At 65.2% G+C, this 18,479-nt stretch overlaps 2 protein-coding genes across 2 annotated transcripts; one reads left to right on the top strand and one right to left on the bottom strand.

Annotated features, from left to right (window-relative positions):
- The first annotated feature begins 1,611 nt into the window (after nucleotides 1–1,611).
- LOC141477810 (uncharacterized) lies at nucleotides 1,612–10,717 on the top strand. The gene is made up of 3 exons (XM_074167000.1): nucleotides 1,612–1,657; nucleotides 2,759–3,382; nucleotides 10,170–10,717. Exons 1-3 carry the CDS (start codon nucleotides 1,612–1,614, stop codon nucleotides 10,715–10,717), a joined length of 1,218 nt encoding a protein of 405 aa, XP_074023101.1.
- A 1,780-nt stretch (nucleotides 10,718–12,497) lies between these two features.
- Nucleotides 12,498–14,734, bottom strand: PFDN5 (prefoldin subunit 5). Its single transcript, XM_074167001.1, is given in 7 exon segments — nucleotides 12,498–12,690; nucleotides 12,827–12,932; nucleotides 13,582–13,656; nucleotides 13,806–13,842; nucleotides 14,268–14,365; nucleotides 14,662–14,712; nucleotides 14,714–14,734. Coding segments are annotated over 7 exon segments (468 nt in total). The 3' UTR covers nucleotides 12,498–12,610.
- Nucleotides 14,735–18,479: the final 3,745 nt, after the last annotated feature.

Raw genomic sequence — 18,479 nt, 5'->3', positions numbered from 1 at the left:
TGGCCAGTGACACCATGACTGGGGACACCAGGGGTCAAGGCCACCAGGGACAGGGGACACCAGGGTGAGGGACACCGGGGGCAGGGACACTGTGACCAAGGCCACCAGGGCTGGGGACACTGGGGACGCTGGGGACATGGTCTGGGCCCAAGGAGGGGGGCGGAGGGAGGGAAAGACCCCTCAAAAGTCCCCAGTGGGACCCCGTCCCCCCCAAAGCTGAACACACCAGGGGGACACACACACGACACCTCAACCTCCCCCCCTCCTCCGGACACACCCGGGGGGGGGGGGAACAGGGACACCCCAAAACCCCTCAGACCCCCCCTGACTCCCCCCAACCCCCCCCGGGGCCCCTCCATCTCCTCCCGTACCCCTCTGGGGGGGGACGACCCCGGGGTGGGATGATGGGAGGGGGCACATCTGGGTCCGGGGGGGACACACACCCCCCAAAACCCCTCAGACCCCCCCATCTGCCCCCAAACACCGGGGGGGGGGGGGCATCTCCGGGGCATCTCCTGCCGTACCCTTCGGGGGGGGTGGATCCCCGGGGGGGGGTGATGGGGGGGAGGCACATCTGGGTCCGGGGTGGGGGGGCCCGGTGTTGGGGGGAGGGGGCACAGGGAGCTGTGGAGCCGGAGCCCGCCCCCAACCCCGTGTCCCCCCCCCCCCAAGCCCCGCGCTGCGCCATCGGCAGCCGCCATGGCCGGGCGGGCCCCTCTCCCGCTCCGCCCCCCCCCCCCCGAACCCCCCCCCGCCCAGCCCGGCCGCAGCGGTGAGTCGGGGCCGGGGACCCCCCGGAACACACCCACCCCCCACCCCCCCCAAAAAAAATAGGAGGGCGGACAAGGCTTCACACACACACACACACACCCCCGTTCCCGGTGCCCCCCCCCCCCCCCCCCGAGATGGCGGCGATGCTCCAGGAAGGGTCGGGGGGGGGAGCGCGGTGTGTGTGAGTCCGTCCCCCCCACAGTTTGGGGGGGACCCTCCCGGGGGGGGCCGAGGAGGGGGCACGGCGTGTGTGTGTGGGGATGCTGGAGGTGGGGGGGGCGGATGCTTCTACTCCCCCCCCCCCCCCCAGCACCAGGAGAGGAAACTGAGGCACGGAGGGGTGCCCCCCCCACTTTTGGGGGCCCCCCCTTGGGGTCCCCCCGCGTCACACCTCCCCCCCCCCCCAATCCCTAGCAGGGACACCACCACCACCCCCCCCCGTTTGAGCGCGCTGGGACAACGGTGATGGATGCGACCCCCCCCCGCGACCCCCGGGACCCCGAGCTGCCGGAGGGGACCCCCCCAGGTGAGACACGCCCCCCCCCCCCAAAAAAAAAGGGGTGGGGGCACGGTGGGGGGCTCCATCGGGGTGTCCCCATGCGGGGTGTCCCTTTTGGGGGGAGGGGGGATACCCCACCCCTGATTCGTGGGGACCCCCCATGAGTCCTGGGGTGGGGTGGGGGCCCTGGTACCGGAGGTGGAGGGCGGTCCCCCGGTCTCAGGGTATGGGGGTGCCCTGGGGATTGGGGAGGGGAGGTCCCCATTCCCATGGCATGGGGTACCCCAGTTTTGGGGTACAGGGGTGTCCCTGGGGATCCAGGGGTATCCCTTTCCCGCAGCATGGGGGTACCCCTGATCGCCAGTATGGGGGTGCCCCGATCCCAAGGTATGGGGGTGCCCCAGTCCTGAGGGGGCAGGGGTGTCCCGTTCCCATGGGGGGTACCCCGATCCTGGGGTATGGGGGTGCCCTGGTCCCTGAACATGGGAATAACCCGATCCCTGGGTATGGGAGTACCCCAAACCCTGGGTATGGGGGTGCCCCGATCCCGGTGTACGGGGATGCCCCCATTGCATGGTGTGGGGATGCCCCGATTTTGGGGTTCGGGGGTGCCCCATTTCTGTGGCACAGGAGTGTTCCAGTCCCGGGGTGCAGGGGTACCCCAGTCCTGTGCCACTGAGGTGCCCCAGTTTGGGGGTGCAGGGGTGTCCCAGCCACGCAGCATGGGGGTGCGCCAGTTTGGGGGTGACCTCCTCCCATCTCATGGGGACACCCCCATCCCAGGGGACAGGGCTGTCCTGGTCCCACCCCATGGGGACACCCCGATCTCGGGGTGCAGGGGTACCCCATTCCCACACTATGGGGGCGTCCCAATCTGGGGGTGCAGGGGTGCCCTGCTCCCACCCCATGGGGTGTCACGGCCCCCCCCCCCCCCCAACTCCCGCCATGGTCTGCAGAGGGAACTGGGGCCGCGGGTCCCCCCTCGGTGGTGTGTGCCCCCCCCCTCCCCCCCCCGCTCCTCCTGCACCCTGAGACCAGAGAAAAGGGATTGGGGGAGGGGGGGGTAGGAAAAGGGATGGAGAGGGGGCAGGAAAATGGGGGGAGGGGGGCAAGGAAAGGGATGGGGGGCAGGAAAAAGGATGGGGGACAGGGAAAAGGATGGGGGGCAGGAAAATGGGGGGGCAGGAAAAGGGATGGGGGGACAGGGAAAAGGATGGGGGACAGGAAAAGGGATGGGGGGCAGGAAAATGGGGGGGCAGGAAAAGGGATGGGGGGGCAGGGAAATGGATGGGGGGACAAGGAAAGGGATGGAGGGGGGCAGGAAAATGGGGGGGCAGGAAAAGGGATGGGGGGGCAGGGAAATGGCGGGGGCAGGGAAAGGGATGGGGAGGGGGACAAAGGCTGGGGAGGGGACGGGGGGGCACCCATCCCCGTTCCCTCGGTGCCCCCCCGTCCCCCCGTCCCCCCCACTCCCTCCTCTCCCCACAGCCCACCCCAGCCCCCCGCCCTCCGCCAAGCAGCCCCCCGCCCGGCCGGCCCGCCCCCCCCGCAAAACCCCGCCGCCGCGTCGCCCCCTCCCGGGGCGGGGGGGTGGGGGAAACCACGGAGGAACCTCGACTAGGACATCGACAAGGACGACGACCGCCCTTCCCGCCCCCCTGAAGGAGCTGCTGGGGGGGGTTCGGGGGGGGGCCCCCCGCCCCACCATCTGCGGGGAGTGCGGGAAGGGGTTCAGCCGCAGCTCGGACCTGGCCCGGCACCGGGTGACGCACACCGGGGAGAGGCCCTACCGCTGCGGGGTGTGCGGCAAGAGCTTCAGCCAGAACTCCAACCTGGCCACCCACCGCCGGACCCACACCGGGGAGAAGCCCTACGGCTGTGGGGCCTGCGGGAAACGCTTCGGGGAGAGCTCAGCCCTGGTCCAGCACCGGCGGACCCACACTGGGGAGAGGCCCTACCGCTGCGGGGAGTGCGGCAAGAGCTTCAGCGTCTCCTCCAACCTCATCCGCCACCGCCGGACCCACAGCCAGGAGCGGCCCCACCTCTGTGGGGAGTGCGGGGACGGGTTTCGGCACAAGTCCCAGCTCCGGCGGCACCAGAAGATCCACACGGCATGATTTGGGGATGGGGATGATGGGATGGAGACACCAGGATGGAGCTGGGAACACCTGGATGGGGACACCAAGATGGGGACGCTGGGATGGGGAGACAAGGATGGAGACGTGGATGGGAACACCAGGATGGGGACACCAAGATGGGGACACCAAGGTGGAGACACCAGGATGGAAAGACTAGGATGGAGACACCTGGATGGGGAGACCAAGATGGGGACGCTGGGATGGAGTCATTGGGATAGGGACACCAGGGTGGAGAAAATGGGATGGGGACACTGGGATGAGGAGACCAGGATGGGGACACTGGGATGGGGAAACCAAGATGGAAAGACTGGGATGGGGACACCAGGATGGGGACACCGGGATGGAAAGACTGGGATGGGGACACCGGGATAGGGACACCAGGATGGAGACACCAGGATGGGGACACCAAGATGGAGAGACTGGGATAGAGACACCAGGACGGGGACACCAAGATGGGGACACCAGGTTGGAGAGACTGGGATGGAGAAATGGATGGTGACACTAGGATGGGGACGCTGGGTTGGAGACACTGGGATGAGGAGACCAGGATGGAGACACCGGGATGGAGACATTGGGATGGGGACACCAGGGTGGAGAAGATGGGATGGGGACACTGGGATGAGGAGACCAGGATGGGGACACCAGGATGGGGACAACTTTTGGGGGTGCACCCCTACCATGGGGCCCTGCCATCTCCCCCCCCCCCCCCCGAGGGCTGGGGACTGGAGTGGAGTTGGGGACTGGCGTCTGCCCCCCCCAGCACCCCAAAAAACGGGGGGGGGGAGGGCGTGGGGGGGGGCGTGTGTGTGTGTGTGTGGGGCAGCGTGGGGGGGGTCAGGGGACACACACACACAGAGTTGGGGGGGTGGGTGGGGGGCGTCGGGTGAGAACATCAATAAAAGCTTTCCCCCCAGCATCGTCCCCCCCGCGTGGCTTTGGGGTGGGGGGGTGGGGAGAGGGGGCGACCCCCACCCCAAGTGAGAAAGGGGGGTGACGGCGGGGGCGAGGGGGGCCACCGTGGGAAAGTTTTTCCCGTTCTCCCAGCGCGGGGGGGGGAGAGGGGGGCGTGGATTTGGAGCGGATCCCGGTGCCCCGCGGGAATAGATCCCGCATCCCGGGCGGGGGGGACACGACACAGCGGGACCCCCCCCCCCCCCCAGACCCTCGGGGGGGGGGGGGGGGTCGGTGGAGCCGAGGGGGGGGGGGCTTCTGAGGACACCCCCAAAAGGCGGGGCCGATGGCGGAGGCGGCGTTGCATAATTTCCAACCATTTTTTTTTTTTTTTTGCCCGGGGGGGGCGGAAAACGCGGGAGGGGGAGGGGGGAAGGGTTGGAGCCGTTACAAAAGCACGGGGGGGTGGGGGATTTTTTTTTAGAGGGGGGCGCTTCGGCTGCTCTTTCCTCCCCCCCCCCAAATCCTCCATTTTCCAAACGGAGCCGGAGTTGGGCGGGGGGGGGGATAAATAAAACCCACCCCAATATCCCCCCCGGGGGCATATTTCCAGGCGTTGGGGGGGTGAAATCGCCCCCTCACCGTTAAGGGGGGGGTGGGGGGGGTGGGTTATTGGGACCCCCCCTTTTTTTTTTTTTTTTTGACCCCTTTTTCCCAAGGTTTCGCCTCGTTTTAGGGGTTTTGCCGGGAAGAAGCATCCGGGGGAATGGGATGACGCTGGGACCTTCCTGTTCCCGGTCCCCGTCCCCCCCCCGTTCCCCCCCCCCACCCCGAACAAGGAGAACACCCGCCACGCGCCAGCCAAACCCCCCCCTCCATCTCCCCAAAATCAACCCCCCAGACTTCCCCAAAAAACACCTCCCCCCCCCCCTCTTTTTCCCAGAGCCCATCGCGCCTTCGGAGAGGGAGGTGAGTCGAGGGGGGGGGGGCGGCGAGGAGGGGGGCACATGGATGAGGTTTGGGGAGGGGGGGTGGTTCTGGAGAGTGGGGAGACACCCCCCCCCCCCCAAAAAAAAAAAATATAAGGTAGCCCCCCCGCAACTTGGGGTTGGGGAATGTTGGGGGGGGTGTCCCGGAGCCCGGGGGTTTGATTCCTTTGTGCCTCGCGGTGGCGGCGCCGCGACCCCCCCCCGAACCCCCCACCCCCCCTCCAAAATAAATGGGGTGCTGGGAGGGGGGGGAACGGGGGGGAGAAGGGAAAAAGCGGGGGGGTGGGGGCTGCATCGGCCTCGCGGCGCCTGTGTGTGTCTGTGCCCCCCCCTCGGGCGATGCTGCACCCCCCCCCCCCCCCCCAGGCCCCGTTTGCCCCCTGGAAATGTTGGGGGGAGGGGGGCCGTTCCGGTGGGAAGCTCCTCTTTCTTGTGCCCCCCCCTCCCCGCCCCCAGTTTAGGGGGGGCTCAGTTTAGGGTCGCTGGGGGGGCGGAGGGCTCGCGGTGTCGGGCCTCGGTGCCCCCCCCCCCCGGGTGCTGCAGGGGCTGGAAATTAAAGGACGCCCCCCAAAGGGCCCCCCCAAAGTACCCCCAGAGCTGGAGAGCGGAGCTGGGGGGTCTCCATTTTCGGGGGGGGCTCTGGGAGAGGACCCGACACCCCCCCCCCTACACCCGAGGTGGGGGGGCGTTTTGCAGATTTGGGGTGCCCTGGGCAACCTGGGGGGGGGCACTGGGCAGCTTTGGGGTGCAATGGTCAGCTTTGGGGGAAACTGGGGGGCACTGGTTGGCTCTGGGGGTGCACTGGGCAATTTGGGGGGGCACTGGGCAACCAGGGGGGGCACTGGTCAGCTTTGGGGTGTCCCATGCGGCCTGGGGGGGGGCACTGGGTAATTTGGGGGGACACTGGGCACTTTTGGGGGTGAACTGGGCAACCTGGGGGGGGCACTGGGCAGCTTTGGGGGTGCCCATGCCCCTTTGGGGTGCACGAAGCATTCGGGAAGGGGGGGGTGTCACGGACTTTTTTGGGGGGGTCCGGGTGGGGCACTGGGAATGCTGGGGGGGGGTTGAAGGCATTTTTGGGGTGCACCAGGCTTCCTGGGGGGGGGTGTGGGGTGGGCATCTCGGTGGGGGCAGCGGGACCCCCAGGGGCACCCCAAGGGGGGGGGCTGTGGGCAACTTTGGGGTGCACAGGGCACCCGGGGGGGGGGAGAGGGGGGGATGTAGGCACTTTTGGGGTGCTCTGAGCATCTTTGGGGGGGCTGCAGGTGCAGGCACCGATGGGGGGGGTGCATCCCGGGAGGGGGGGGACAGGGACTTTTGGGGTGCAGTGGGCATCTGGGGGGAGGGGGGCAAAAACACTTTTGGGGTGCTATGGCCACCCTGGGGAGTTGTGAGCACCCCGGGGGGGGGGCACAGGCACTTTTGTGGGGCACCAGGCACCTTGGAGGGGGGGTGTACAAGCCCTTTGGGAGGGCTCCGGGCACCCTGGGGGGGGGGGGTACAAGCCCTTTGGGGGGGCTCTGGGCACCCTGGGGAGGGGGTGCGGGCACTTTTTGGGGGGGCTCCGGGACCCGCCGCCACCGGGGGTGTGTGTGGCTCTGTGATGCCGTGAGGGGGGGGTCTCTGTGGTTTTGGGGGGTCCCAGAGCCAGGGGGTGGGTGGGGCTCAGGACTGGGGCTGCCCCCCGGGGGTGCTTGGGGGTCCCCGTGCCCCCTACTCTCCCCCCCCCTTCCCCAGCCAAGGTGCCCCTAGGACCCCCCCCCCCCGGTGCTGCAGGACCCCCCGGGATGGTGGGGGGGGGGGGCACCCCAAGAGGCGGGGGATGCGCGGGGAGTGGGGGCGGGATTTGCAGCCCCCCCCCGAGAGGGCAGATGAGGAAGGGGGGGAGCAGATTGGGGCGGGGGGAGGGGCAATGTGACGCCCCCCCTCCTCAGCCGCGGGGCTGTGACCGCCCGTGTCTGTGTGTCCCCCCCCTAGATCTTGGGGGGCAGAGGCGGGGGGCTGAGTGCGGAGCAGCAGCGGGACCCCCCCCTGACCCCCCCTGGGAGCCCAGGTAACGTTGGGGGGGGGGAAGCAAAGGGGGGGGAGCAGGGGGATGAGGGGGGCACGAACAGATTTGGAGTCACACGGTGGGATTTTGGGGTGACGGTGGGATTTTGGGGTGACAGCAGGATTCTGGGGCAGTAGAAGGGGTTTTGGGGTGACAGGGTGGGATCTGGGGTGACACAGTGAAATTTGGGGCTGCACAGTGGGATTTGGGGTGACACAATGAGATTTGGGGGCAGTAGAAGGGGATTTGGGGTGACAACGGGACTTTGGGGTGACACAAGGGGATTTGGGGTGACAAGGGGATTTTGGGGTGACACAAGGGGATCTGAGGTGACAGGGTGGGATTTTGGGGCAGCAGAAGGGGATTTTGGGGTGACAGGGTGGGATTTTGGGGTGACACAGTGGGATTTTGGGGTGACAGAATTGGGGCAGCACAGTGGGATTTTGGGGTGACACAATGAGATTTTGGGGTGACAGGGTGGGATTTTGGGGCAGTAGAAGGTGTTTTGGTGTGACATGGGATTTTGGGGTGACACAAGGGGATTTTGGGGCTGTAGAAGGGGTTTTGGGGTGACGTGGTGGGATTTTGGGGTGACACAAGGGGATCTGGGGTGACATAATGAGATTTTGGGGTGACAGGGTGGGATTTGGGGGCAATAGAAGGTGTTTTGTGGTGATGCAACTGGATTTTGGGGTGACACTGAGATTTGGGGCAGTCCAAGGGGATTTTCGGGTGACAGGGTGGGATTTTGGGGCAGTAGAAGGGGTTTTGGGGTGACAGGGTGGGTTTTGGGGTGATAGAAGGGGATTTTGGGGTGACAGGGTGGGATTTTTGGGGGGACACAAGGGGATTTGGGGTAGCACAATGAGATTTTGGGGTGACAGGGTGGGATTTTGGGGGGACACAAGGGCTTTTGGGGTGATGGGGTGGGATTTGGGGTGACAGGGTTGGGTTTTGGGGTGTCACAAGGGGCCCTGGGGACACGAGGGCTCTGTCCCACCCCGGGGGGGGGGGGACAGGAACTGGCGCAACAGGAAGGGAGTCGAGAGGAACTGGGGTTGGGGGGGGCAAAGGGGGAGGGTGTGGATCTTAGGGGGGGCGCCAGGAGGGTCCCCACGTGAGCTGTGGGGGGGCTGAGGGGTCCCCACTGCCCCCCCCCCCCAGCTGCCCCCATGGAGCAGGAGGAGCCCTGTGTGGTGGAGCTGCACGACTCGGATGAGGGGGACATGGTCCGGAGGGTCTACATCGGTGAGGGGGGGGACACATCCCTGTCCCCAAGGGGGGGGGTGTCTGTCCCCAGGGGGTGGGGGTCTCTGTCCTGGGGGTGGGGTGTCTGTCCCCAGGGGGGGACCCATCCCTGTCCCCAGGGGGGTGTCTCTCCCAAAGGGGGGGTCTCTGTCCCTGGGGGGGTGACTGTCCCCTGGGGAGGGTCTCTGTCCCCAGGGAGGGGTCTGTGTCCCCAAGGTGGGGGGGTCTCTCCCCAAGGGGGTCTCTGTCTTTGGATGGGGTGTCTGTTCCTGGGGGGGGACCCGTCTCTGTCCCCAAGGGTCCCCAGGGGGGGTGTCTCTGTCCTGGGGGTGGGGGTGTCTGTCCCTGGGGGGGGTGTGTGTCTGTCCCCAGGGGGGTGGTCTCTGTCCTCGGGGGGGGGTGTCTGTCCCCAGGGGGGACCCATCCCTGTCCCCAAAGGGGGGTGTCTCTCCCAAAGGGAGGGGTTCTCTGTCCCTGGGTGTGTGTGTGTGTGTCTCCATCTCTGGGGAGGGGGGTGTCTCTCCCAAAGGGGTGGTCTCTGTCCTGGGGGTGGGGTGTCTGTCTCCAGGGGGGGACCCATCCCTGTCCCCAGGGGGGTGTCCCTCCCAAAGGGGGGTGTCTTTGTCCTTGAAGGGGGTCTCTGTCCCCAAGGGGGGTGGTCTCTGTCCTCAGAGGGGATTCTCTATCCCCAAGGGGGGGGGGTGTGTGTCTCTCCCAAAGGGGTGTCTCTGTCCCTGAGGGGGGTGTCTCTGTCCCTGGGTGGGGGGTCTCTCCCAAAGGGGGGGTCTCTGTCCTTGGAGGGGGTGTCTGTCCCCAGGGGGGGTGTCTGTCCCTGGGGGGGACCCGTCTCTGTCCCCAAGGGGGGTGGTCTCTGTCCTGGGGGTGGGGTGTCTGTCTCCGGGGGGGACCCATCCTTGTCCCCCAGGGCGGGTGTCTCTCCCAAAGGGGGGGGTCTCTGTCCCCGGGGGGGGTTGTCGCTGTCCTCAGGAGGGATTCTCTGTCCCCAAGGGGGGGTGTGTGTCTCTCCCAAAGGGGTGTCTCTGTCCCTGAGGGGGGTGTCTCTGTCCCTGGGTGGGGGGTCTCTCTCAAAGGGGGATCTCTGTCCCTGGGGGAGGGGGGTGTCTCTCCCAAAGGGGGGGGTCTCTGTCCCCGGGGGGGGGTGTCGCTGTCTTCAGGGGGGATTCTCTGTCCCCAAGGGAGGGTGTCTCTCCCAAAGGGGGGGGGGGGTCTGTCCCTGGGGGAGGGGGGTGTCTCTCCCAAAGGGGGGGTGTCTCTGTCCCTGGGGGGGGTGTTTGTCTCTGGCCCCTCCCCAACCTCTCCCCCCCCCGCACCTTCCCCCCCCCCCCCAGCCGACGATGGCATCGTAAGCGACTGCGAGGACGAGGTGCTGCCCCACGAGATCATCCAGACCGTCATCCCCCACAGCCCCTTACCCCCCAAGCCCAAGAAACGCGGCGGGGGGGGCACGGCTGGTGGTGGTGGGGGGACCCCCAGCTCAGGGGCTGCCACATCCGCAGTGGTGGGGGTGGGGGGTGCCGCTTACGGAGAGGAAGAAGAAGGGGAAAGAGGGCGGCGGGGGGGTCGCCAGCGGCCTTTTATCTGCAACGAGTGCGGGAAGAGCTTCAGCCACTGGTCCAAGCTGCTGCGGCACCGGCGGACCCACACCGGGGAACGGCCCAGCACCTGCGGGGAGTGCGGGAAGAGCTTCAGCCAAAACTCCCACCTGGTCCAGCACCGCCGGACCCACACTGGGGAGAAGCCCTACAGCTGCGGGGACTGCGGCAAGAGCTTCAGCTGGAGCTCCAACCTCATCCAGCACCAGCGCATCCACACCGGGGAGAAGCCCTACAGCTGCGGGGAGTGCGGGAAGAGCTTCACCCAGAGCAAGAACCTCATCAAGCACCAACGCACCCATTCAGGGGCTCGGCCCCACCGCTGCGCCCACTGCGGCCGGGGGTTCGCCCAGAGCGGAAACCTGCTGAAGCACCAGCGGGTCCACGGGGCCGGGGGGCAACCCCGAGATGGGGGGCCACCGGAACCCTTCATCTGCGTGGAGTGCGGGGAGAGCTTCGCCCGCAGCGCCACGCTCAACCGCCACAAGCGCGTCCACAAGCCCCTCTTTGTCCCCTGATGGGGGGACGCAGGCGGACTGACCCATGGGGACGTGGTGGCAGCAAGCTGGAGGACACGGGGACTGAGCTGCGGGAACAGGGAGGAGGTGACACCAAGCCACGGGACAGAGGGACTGAGCCACGGACATGGGGATGAGGTGACAGCAGGTGATGGGACAGAGGGACTGAGCCGTGGGCACAGAGAGGAGGTGACACCGAGCCACAGGACACATGGACTGAGCCACGGGGACAGGGATGAGGTGAGACCGAGCTGGGGGACACATGGACCAAGCCATGGACATGGGGATGAGGTGACACCAAGCCATGGGACACAGGGACTGAGCCACGGCCACGGGAATGAGGTGGCACCAAGCTGGAGGACACGGGGACTGAGCCATGGGGACAGGAATGAGGTGGCACCAAGCTGGGGGACACAGAGACTACACCATGGGTAAGGGGACAAGGTGACGCTGAGCTGGGGGACACATGGACTGAGCTATGGGGACAGGAGTGAGGTGAGACCAAGCTGGGGGACACAGGGATTGAACCACAGGTAAGGGGACGAGGTGACACCAAGCCATGGGAAATGGGGACTGAGCTATGGCCACAGGGACAAGATGACACCAAGCCACGGGACACAGGGACTGAGCCACAGACGTGGGGACGAGGTGACACCGAGCCATGGGACAGAGGGACTGAGCCACGGGGACAGGCATGAGGTGACATTGAGCCACGGGACACAGAGACTACACCATGGGTAAGGGGATGAGGTGACACCAAGCTGGGGGACACCATGATTGAGCTATGGGCACAGGGAGGAGGTGAGACCGAGCTGGGGGACACATGGACTGAGCCACAGGGACAGGGACGAGGCGAGACCAAGCTGGGGGACACGTGGACTGAGCCATGGACATGGGGATGAAGTGGCACCAAGCTGGGGGACACAGGGACTGAGCTGTGGACATGAGGACAAGGTGACACCAAGCCATGGGGACATCCAGATGGCACCATGGGCAAGGGGACAAGGTCACACCGAGCCAGGGGACACACGGACTGCACCGTGGACATGGGGATGAGGTGACACTGAGATGGAGGACAGATGGACTGGACCATGGGGACAAGCATAAGGTGACACTGAGCTGGAGGAACCATGGACTGGACCACGGGGACACACAGGGATGAGGTGACACCAAGGCATAGGGACAGATGGACTTGACCATGGGGATGAGGTGACACCAAGATGGGGGACAGATGGACTGGACCATAGTGACAAGGTGCCACCAAGCCATGGGGACACACGGACTGGACCACAGGGACGAAGTGCCACCAAGCCTCCCCAGCCACCGTGGCACTTCACATGGCCCCCAACAGCCACTGCCTGTCCCCAGTGTCCCTCCCCTCCCGGGGTCGGGCCCTATAGATGTACATAGCTGGGGGGGGGGAGGGGGGGACACGACACAACAGGGGACATGGGGACACTCTTTGTGTAGGAGCTGGGGGGGGGGGTGTCCCCGACAGCCCCCGTGTTGGGGGGAGGGGCGTGGGGGTTGGTTGGGGAATAAAACTCTTATCTGTGGGGAAAGTGGATTATTTTGTCTTGGGGGTGGGTGGGTGTAAAAAGCCCCTTGGAGGGGTAGAACACCCCATGGGGGGGGCACACAGAGCCCCCCCCAAAGCCAGGACAGAGGGGTCAGGGAGGGGGCGTGTGCATGTGAGTGAGATTCTCAGGATAATCCCAAATTATTGCCCCCCAACCATGTGTCCACCCATCCCCCCCCGCCCCCCAAGAAGATCCCACTTCCAGAAAGGAGCATTTATTCTGCACAGTGAGAGTGGGGTCAGAACCTGGAGCTGGGGGGGAAGGGGGGGGCCCAAATCCTGGTGGTGATGAGGAGACCCCCTGAGGCTGAAGGCTACGCCTTGGTGGCCCCCCCCTGGGCAGCTCCCAGTGCCGTGAGCTGCTGGATCTTCTGGCTCATCATTTCCACCACGGCTGGAAGATGGGGGGGGGGGAGGGGGAAAGAAAAAAAGGGGGCCAGGAAGTCACCGAGGGGGGGGGGTATAAAAGGGTTGGGCCCCCCCCCTCCATAATTTTGGGGGGGGTGTGTGGGGTGTCCTGGGGGTTTTACCCTGTTTCATGGCGTGTTTCTCCTGCAGCGCCGGCTGGATCTTCTCCATCTGCTTGGTGAGGAAGTCGATTTTGCGCTTGAAAAAGTCTCGGGCGTCGTCTGCTGTCTGAGGGGGGGGGGTGTGTGTCCCAAAAAAAAAAAAAAGGTGGGGGTTGTCAAAAAAAAGGGCGGGGGTCAAAAAAAGGGGGGTCGAAAAAAGGGAGAGGGGACAAAAAAAAGGGAGAGAGTAGGTTAAAGGGGGGAAAAGGGAAGGGGGGGAATGGGGGAGGGAAAAAAAAAGGCGGGGGCAAAAAAAAGGGAGGGGGTCAAAGAGAGGAGGTTAAAGGGGGGGAAATAGGGGGAGAAGGGAAAGGGGAGGGGAAAAAAAAAGGGGGGGAGGGGAAAAAAAGGGGGGGAGGGGAAAAAAAAAGGGGGGGAGGGGGAAAAAAAAAGGGGGGGAGGGGAAAAAAAAAGGGGGGAGGGGAAAAAAGGGGGGGAGGGGAAAAAAAAAGGGGGGGAGGGGAAAAAAAAAGGGGGGGAGGGGAAAAAAAAGGGGGGGAGGGGAAAAAAAAGGGGGGAGGGGAAAAAAAAGGGGGGGAGGGGAAAAAAAAGGGGGGGAGGGGAAAAAAAAGGGGGGGAGGGGAAAAAAAAGGGGGGGAGGAAAAAAGGGGGGGGAGGGGAAAAAAAAAGGGGGGGAGGCCTCTGGAGGACAGAGAGGGGGTGCTGCCCCTCCCCCAGGAAGGCTCTGAGCTGCCCCCCCCCAGTGCCCCCCCAACCTTCTCCACGTAGTAGCCAGTTCCCACGTCGACCAGGACCCGCTCGGTGTCTGAGAGCTTCCCGGGGACGTACATCTTTTGAGGGTGGGGGGTGTCAGGGAAAATAGGGAAGGGAGGGGGCAGATACTGGCACCGCTGAGTGATACTGGGGGGTACTGGGAGCCCTGCCGGGGGTTGGCAAACGGGGGCATTTGGCGGGGAGAGGGGGGACAGGAAAAGGATACGGAGCTGGTGAGCGGCACCAGTAGGTCCTTCCCTGGGAGGAAAGAAGCAGAGGGTGAGGGGGGGCAATCTGGGGGGAGGGCGCCACACATCTGGGCCCCCCAGTCGCCCCCTGTCCGCCCCCCCCCCTCCAAGGGGACATGGGGGGGCTCTGCTCAGGGCAGGGCTGGGTCTGCCTCCCCCCTGGGGGGGGCAGAAGGCATTTTGGGGCGGGGGGGGACCAGGGGTGGAAATCTGGGGGGGTGTCACACATCTGGGCCCCCCCGGTTGCCCCCTGTCTCCCCCCCCCCCGAGGGGCACAAGGGGCTCTGCTCAGGGAAAAGCTGGGTCTGTCTTCCCCCTGGGGGGGGGCAGGAGGTGTTCTGGGGGCGGGGGGGGTGGGGGCACCAGGGGTGGCAAAGGCAGTGGGTGGGCTCCTACCGCCGCCGCCCCCCCCCGGGATGGGGGCCCCCCCTCACCCTCGTTTGCTCTTGCTGAGGACGCTGAGACAGTCCCGAGCCTCCACGTACTTGGTCTGCACCACCTTCAGCTGCGCCATGGAGGAGGAGAGGAACTCCACCTCCTGGGGGGAAGAACAGCCGGGGGGGGGGCCCCCGTCAGCCCCACGGCATCGGGGGGAGACATCCCACCCCTCACCCCCCCCCCCCCCTCCCCAGCCCTGAATATTCCCCCCCCCCCCGGCCTTGACCACCAGTTAACCCAGTCTGGCCCAGTCCAGCCCCTCTCACCCCAGCCCCCACAGGCCCCTTCCCCCCCTCTTCCACAGGCCCCCTCTCCCCCAGCCCCACAGGCCCCTTCCCCCCCTCTTCCACAGGCCCCCCTCTCCCCCCAGCCCCCACAGCCCCCCCTCTCCCCGACCTGCTCCAGCTGCCCCTTGAGCAGCTCCAGCTGCGGCAACGTCAGTTCCCCCCACGTTCACCGCTGCCGCCATCTTGGGTCCCCGCCGCGCTCCGGCCCCGCCCCCGCCGGCCCCACCCCCCGCTGGCCCCGCCCCGACAGCGCCCCCTGGCGCCCCGGAGGACGCCACCGCCCCAGGGCCCCCCCCGACCCCCCCCGGGGGTCTCCCCAGGTAAAGGAGGTCACGCACCCCCCCCCCCGCCAACCAGGGAAAGTGACTCGCACGTGGGATGCTGGAAAACACATCCATCACACTAATTGCACACTAATTGCACACTAATTGCTGCTTAGTTCCGTGGGCTCAACAAGTAGGGCATCCGTGCTCGGATAACGCAGGCCTGGGAGGGACTTGGGGACTCCTTTTCCAACACGCCTGAGATCCTGTCCCTGCGGTTGAAGAGATCAAGGCACAGCGGAAAAATCTGCCTGCCCGAATCCTTGAAACACAGGCCCAACCAGCGAGTGGGAGCTCTCTCGCTCTCGCACTCCCTCGCTAATGAGGACCCTCTTGCTAACAAGGACTCTCGCTGCGCAGTGCCTGCGTCCCCTGCTTGCCTGCCTCTGCCCGGGTGCTGCTTCAGAGGTTCCCTGATCCATGAGGCAGTGAGATTAAATTCGCTCTTTGCCCTTAATCCATGGTTTTGTGGTTGTTCCTGCATCCTGCCTGCATCGGCTCACACAGTCCCTCTGTCTTCCTCCTGTTTTTCCCTTCGCTCCCTCTGTCCTTCCTCCCTCTTTTCTCCTCCCTTTGGTCCCTCTGTCCTTCCTCCCTCTTTTCCCTTTGGTCCCTCTGTCCTTCCTCCCGCTTTTCCTTTTGCTCCCTCTGTCCTTCCTCCCGCTTTTCTCCTTTGATTCATTTAATGGATGAACGTTTCCTGCCTCCTCTGTGCCCCAGGGGGCGTTTGCAGCCCCTGGGGTCTGAGCTCAGGGCTGAGGATGGGGACAGGGGATGGGGGGGGACATGCTGTGGGGTGGGGGGGCTGTGGCAATGGCCCCTCTTGCCAAGGGGCTCCGGCTGGGGCTGGGGCAGCCCAGGTGGGACCCGTGAGGTGAGGATGGGCCAGGCCAAGGGTTTAAAGGGCTGCAGGTGGGGGGGGGGGGGGCAGGGCTGTGCCAAGGGTCTCTGGCTGGGAAGGGGCAGGGAGAGAAGCCTCTGGGGCAGCGAAGGTCTCCCACCTGCACCAGGAGCTGCCGTGACTCCCACGTCCCTCTGTCTGCATCCCATCCCATTCCCTCCCTGCCAGGCTTCTCCTGGTCCCTGCTCCCCACTGGCTGGAATTTCCCTCTTCCCCCACCCTGCCCTGGGGGCTCTCCCTGGTTTTCCCTCCTCTTCCTTCTCTCCTCGGTTCCTGCCAGGGCCATGGTGGCCATCACACCATTGGTGGTGATGAGTGGCACCTGGACTTTGGGGGGGATGGCTGGAGACCCGGCCCAAGCCCTGTGTGGAGGGGGGACCTGGAGATCCTGTTCCCGCAAAAATTGGACTCCGGGTCAATTATCTCCCTCTGTAATTAGCAGACAGCCCCAGAGCCCCTGGGGCTCTCCAGGACCCCCCCCTGGAGTGGGGACGCTCGCTAAAGGCTCTGCTCCTCCCAGCTGAGAGATTCCTTGCCCCAACAGCTCCTGGGTTGGTGGGGAATTCCCTGGGAAAAGGTGAAACTGGAGCTGAGGGATAGAAATGATGGATGGTGCAGAAATAATCCTTAAATATAAACCCTTCACCAAGCCTGGGACAAGGACCGGATCCGGCCGGGTGTCCAGAGGGGTCTGGGGGGGGTCCATAGGGGTCTGGGGATTCCATGGGGGTCCCGAGGGCTTCACAGGGGTCTGGGGGGAGGGGGTCCATAGTAGTCCATAGAGCTCTGAGGGGGGGTCCATAGGGCTCCACAGGGGTCTGGGGGTGTTTATGGGGGTCCATGGGGGTCCAAAGTGCTCTTGGGAAGTCCGTAGGGGTCTGGGGGTTCCATGGGGCTCCACAGCGTTCTGGGGGGGTTTATAGGGGTCTGGGGAGGTCCACAGTAGTCCATAGAGCTCTGGGGGGGTCCACAGGGGTCTGGTGATTCCATGAGGATCCCTAGGGCTCCACAGGGGTCTGGGGGTGTTTATAGGGGTCTTGGGAAGTCCATAGGGGTCCACAGGGGGCTGGGGGGCTCCATAGTAGTCCATAGAGCTCTGGGGGGGCCCCTGGGGGTCCCGGGAGGTCCATAGGTGTCAAAAGTGGTCTTGGGAAGTCCGTGAAGGTCCATAGGGGACTGGGGAGGTCCATAGGTGTCCATAAGGGCATAAAGAGATCTGGGGAGGTCTACAAGGGTCCAAACACTTTTTCCCAGCACCGGGCTCCAAATTTTTTGTGAACGGCCGGGGGTGGCTCCCGCACCCAAGGTGCCAGCGAGAACAACTAGGGCTTTTTTCGAACCTCTCTGGGAACTGCACGCATTGCTGCCCAGACTTTGGGGCTGCGGCCTTTGCTGGCCACTGCAGCCTCAAAACCACCTGTCTTTCACTTTTTTCCCGGCACCGGGCTCCAAAAGGGCCGAACGGCCGGGGGTGGCTCCCGCACCCAAGGTGCCAGCGAGAACAACTAGGGCTTTTTTCGAACCTCTCTGGGAACTGCACGCATTGCCGCCCAGACTTTGGGGCTGCGGGCTTTGCTGGCCACTCCAGCCTCAAAACCACCTGTCTTTGACTTGTTTCTGCTTTTTTCCCGGCACCGGGCTGCAAAAGGGCCGAACGGCCGGGGGTGGCTCCTGCACCCAAGGTGCCAGCGAGAACAACTATGGCTTTTTTCAAACCTCTCTGGGAACTGCACGCATTGCCGCCCAGACTTTGGGGCTGCGGGCTTTGCTGGCCACTGCAGCCTCAAAAGCACCTGTCTTTCACTTTTTTTCCCGGCACCGGGCTCCAAAAGGGCCGAACGGCCGGGGGTGGTTCCCGCACCCAAGGTGCCAGCGAGAACAACTAGGGCTTTTCTGGGAACTGCACGCATTGCCGCCCAGACTTTGGGGCTGCGGGCTTTGCTGGCCACTCCAGCCTCAAAAGCACGTGTCTTTCACTTTTTTCCCGGCACCGGGCTCCAAAAGGGCCGAACGGCCGGGGGTGGCTCCCGCACCCAAGGTGCCAGTGAGAACAACTAGGGCTTTTTTCGAACCTCTCTGGGAACTGCACGCATTGCCGCCCAGACTTTGGGGCTGCGGGCTTTGCTGGCCACTGCAGCCTCAAAACCACCTGTGTTTCACTTTTTTGAATTTGTCCCGGCACCGGGCTGCAAAAGGGCCGAACGGCCGGGGGTGGCTCCTGCACCCAAGGTGCCAGCGAGAACAACTAGGGCTTTTTTCGAACCTCTCTGGGAACTGCACGCATTGCCGCCCAGACTTTGGGGCTGCGGGCTTTGCTGGCCACTCCAGCCTCAAAACCACCTGTCTTTCACTTGTTTCAGCTTTTTTCCTGGCACCGGGCTCCAAAAGGGCCGAACGGCCGGGGGTGGCTCCTGCACCCAAGGTGCCAGCGAGAACAACTAGGGCTTTTTTCGAACCTCTCTGGGAACTGCACGCATTGCCGCCCAGACTTTGGGGCTGCGGCCTTTGCTGGCCACTCCAGCCTCAAAACCACCTGTCTTTCACTTGTTTCTGCTTTTTTCCTGGCACCGGGCTCCAAAAGGGCCGAAGGGCCAGGGGTGGCTCCCGCACTCAGGGTGCCAGCGAGAACAATTAGGGCTTTATTTGAACCTCTCTGGGAACTGCACGCATTGCCGCCCAGACTTTGGGGCTGCGGGCTTTGCT

Source organism: Numenius arquata, unplaced genomic scaffold (genome assembly GCF_964106895.1).
Source record: "Numenius arquata unplaced genomic scaffold, bNumArq3.hap1.1 HAP1_SCAFFOLD_1066, whole genome shotgun sequence".
Lineage (NCBI taxonomy): Eukaryota > Metazoa > Chordata > Aves > Charadriiformes > Scolopacidae > Numenius > Numenius arquata.
The sequence above is the reverse complement of the archived record's forward strand: the minus strand, read 5'-3'. Positions and strand labels throughout refer to the sequence as shown.

Bases quoted from the DNA above. Each gene is read 5' to 3' on its own strand.
- LOC141477810 (XM_074167000.1), top strand. From the start codon at position 1,612: ATGGGGGTACCCCTGATCGCCAGTATGGGGGTGCCCCGATCCCAAG. The intron at 1,658-2,758 runs GTATGGGGGTGC...CTCTCCCCACAG, and splicing joins GGGGGTGCCCCGATCCCAAG to CCCACCCCAGCCCCCCGCCC. The intron at 3,383-10,169 runs CATGATTTGGGG...GGCGGGGGGGTC, and splicing joins GCACCAGAAGATCCACACGG to GCCAGCGGCCTTTTATCTGC.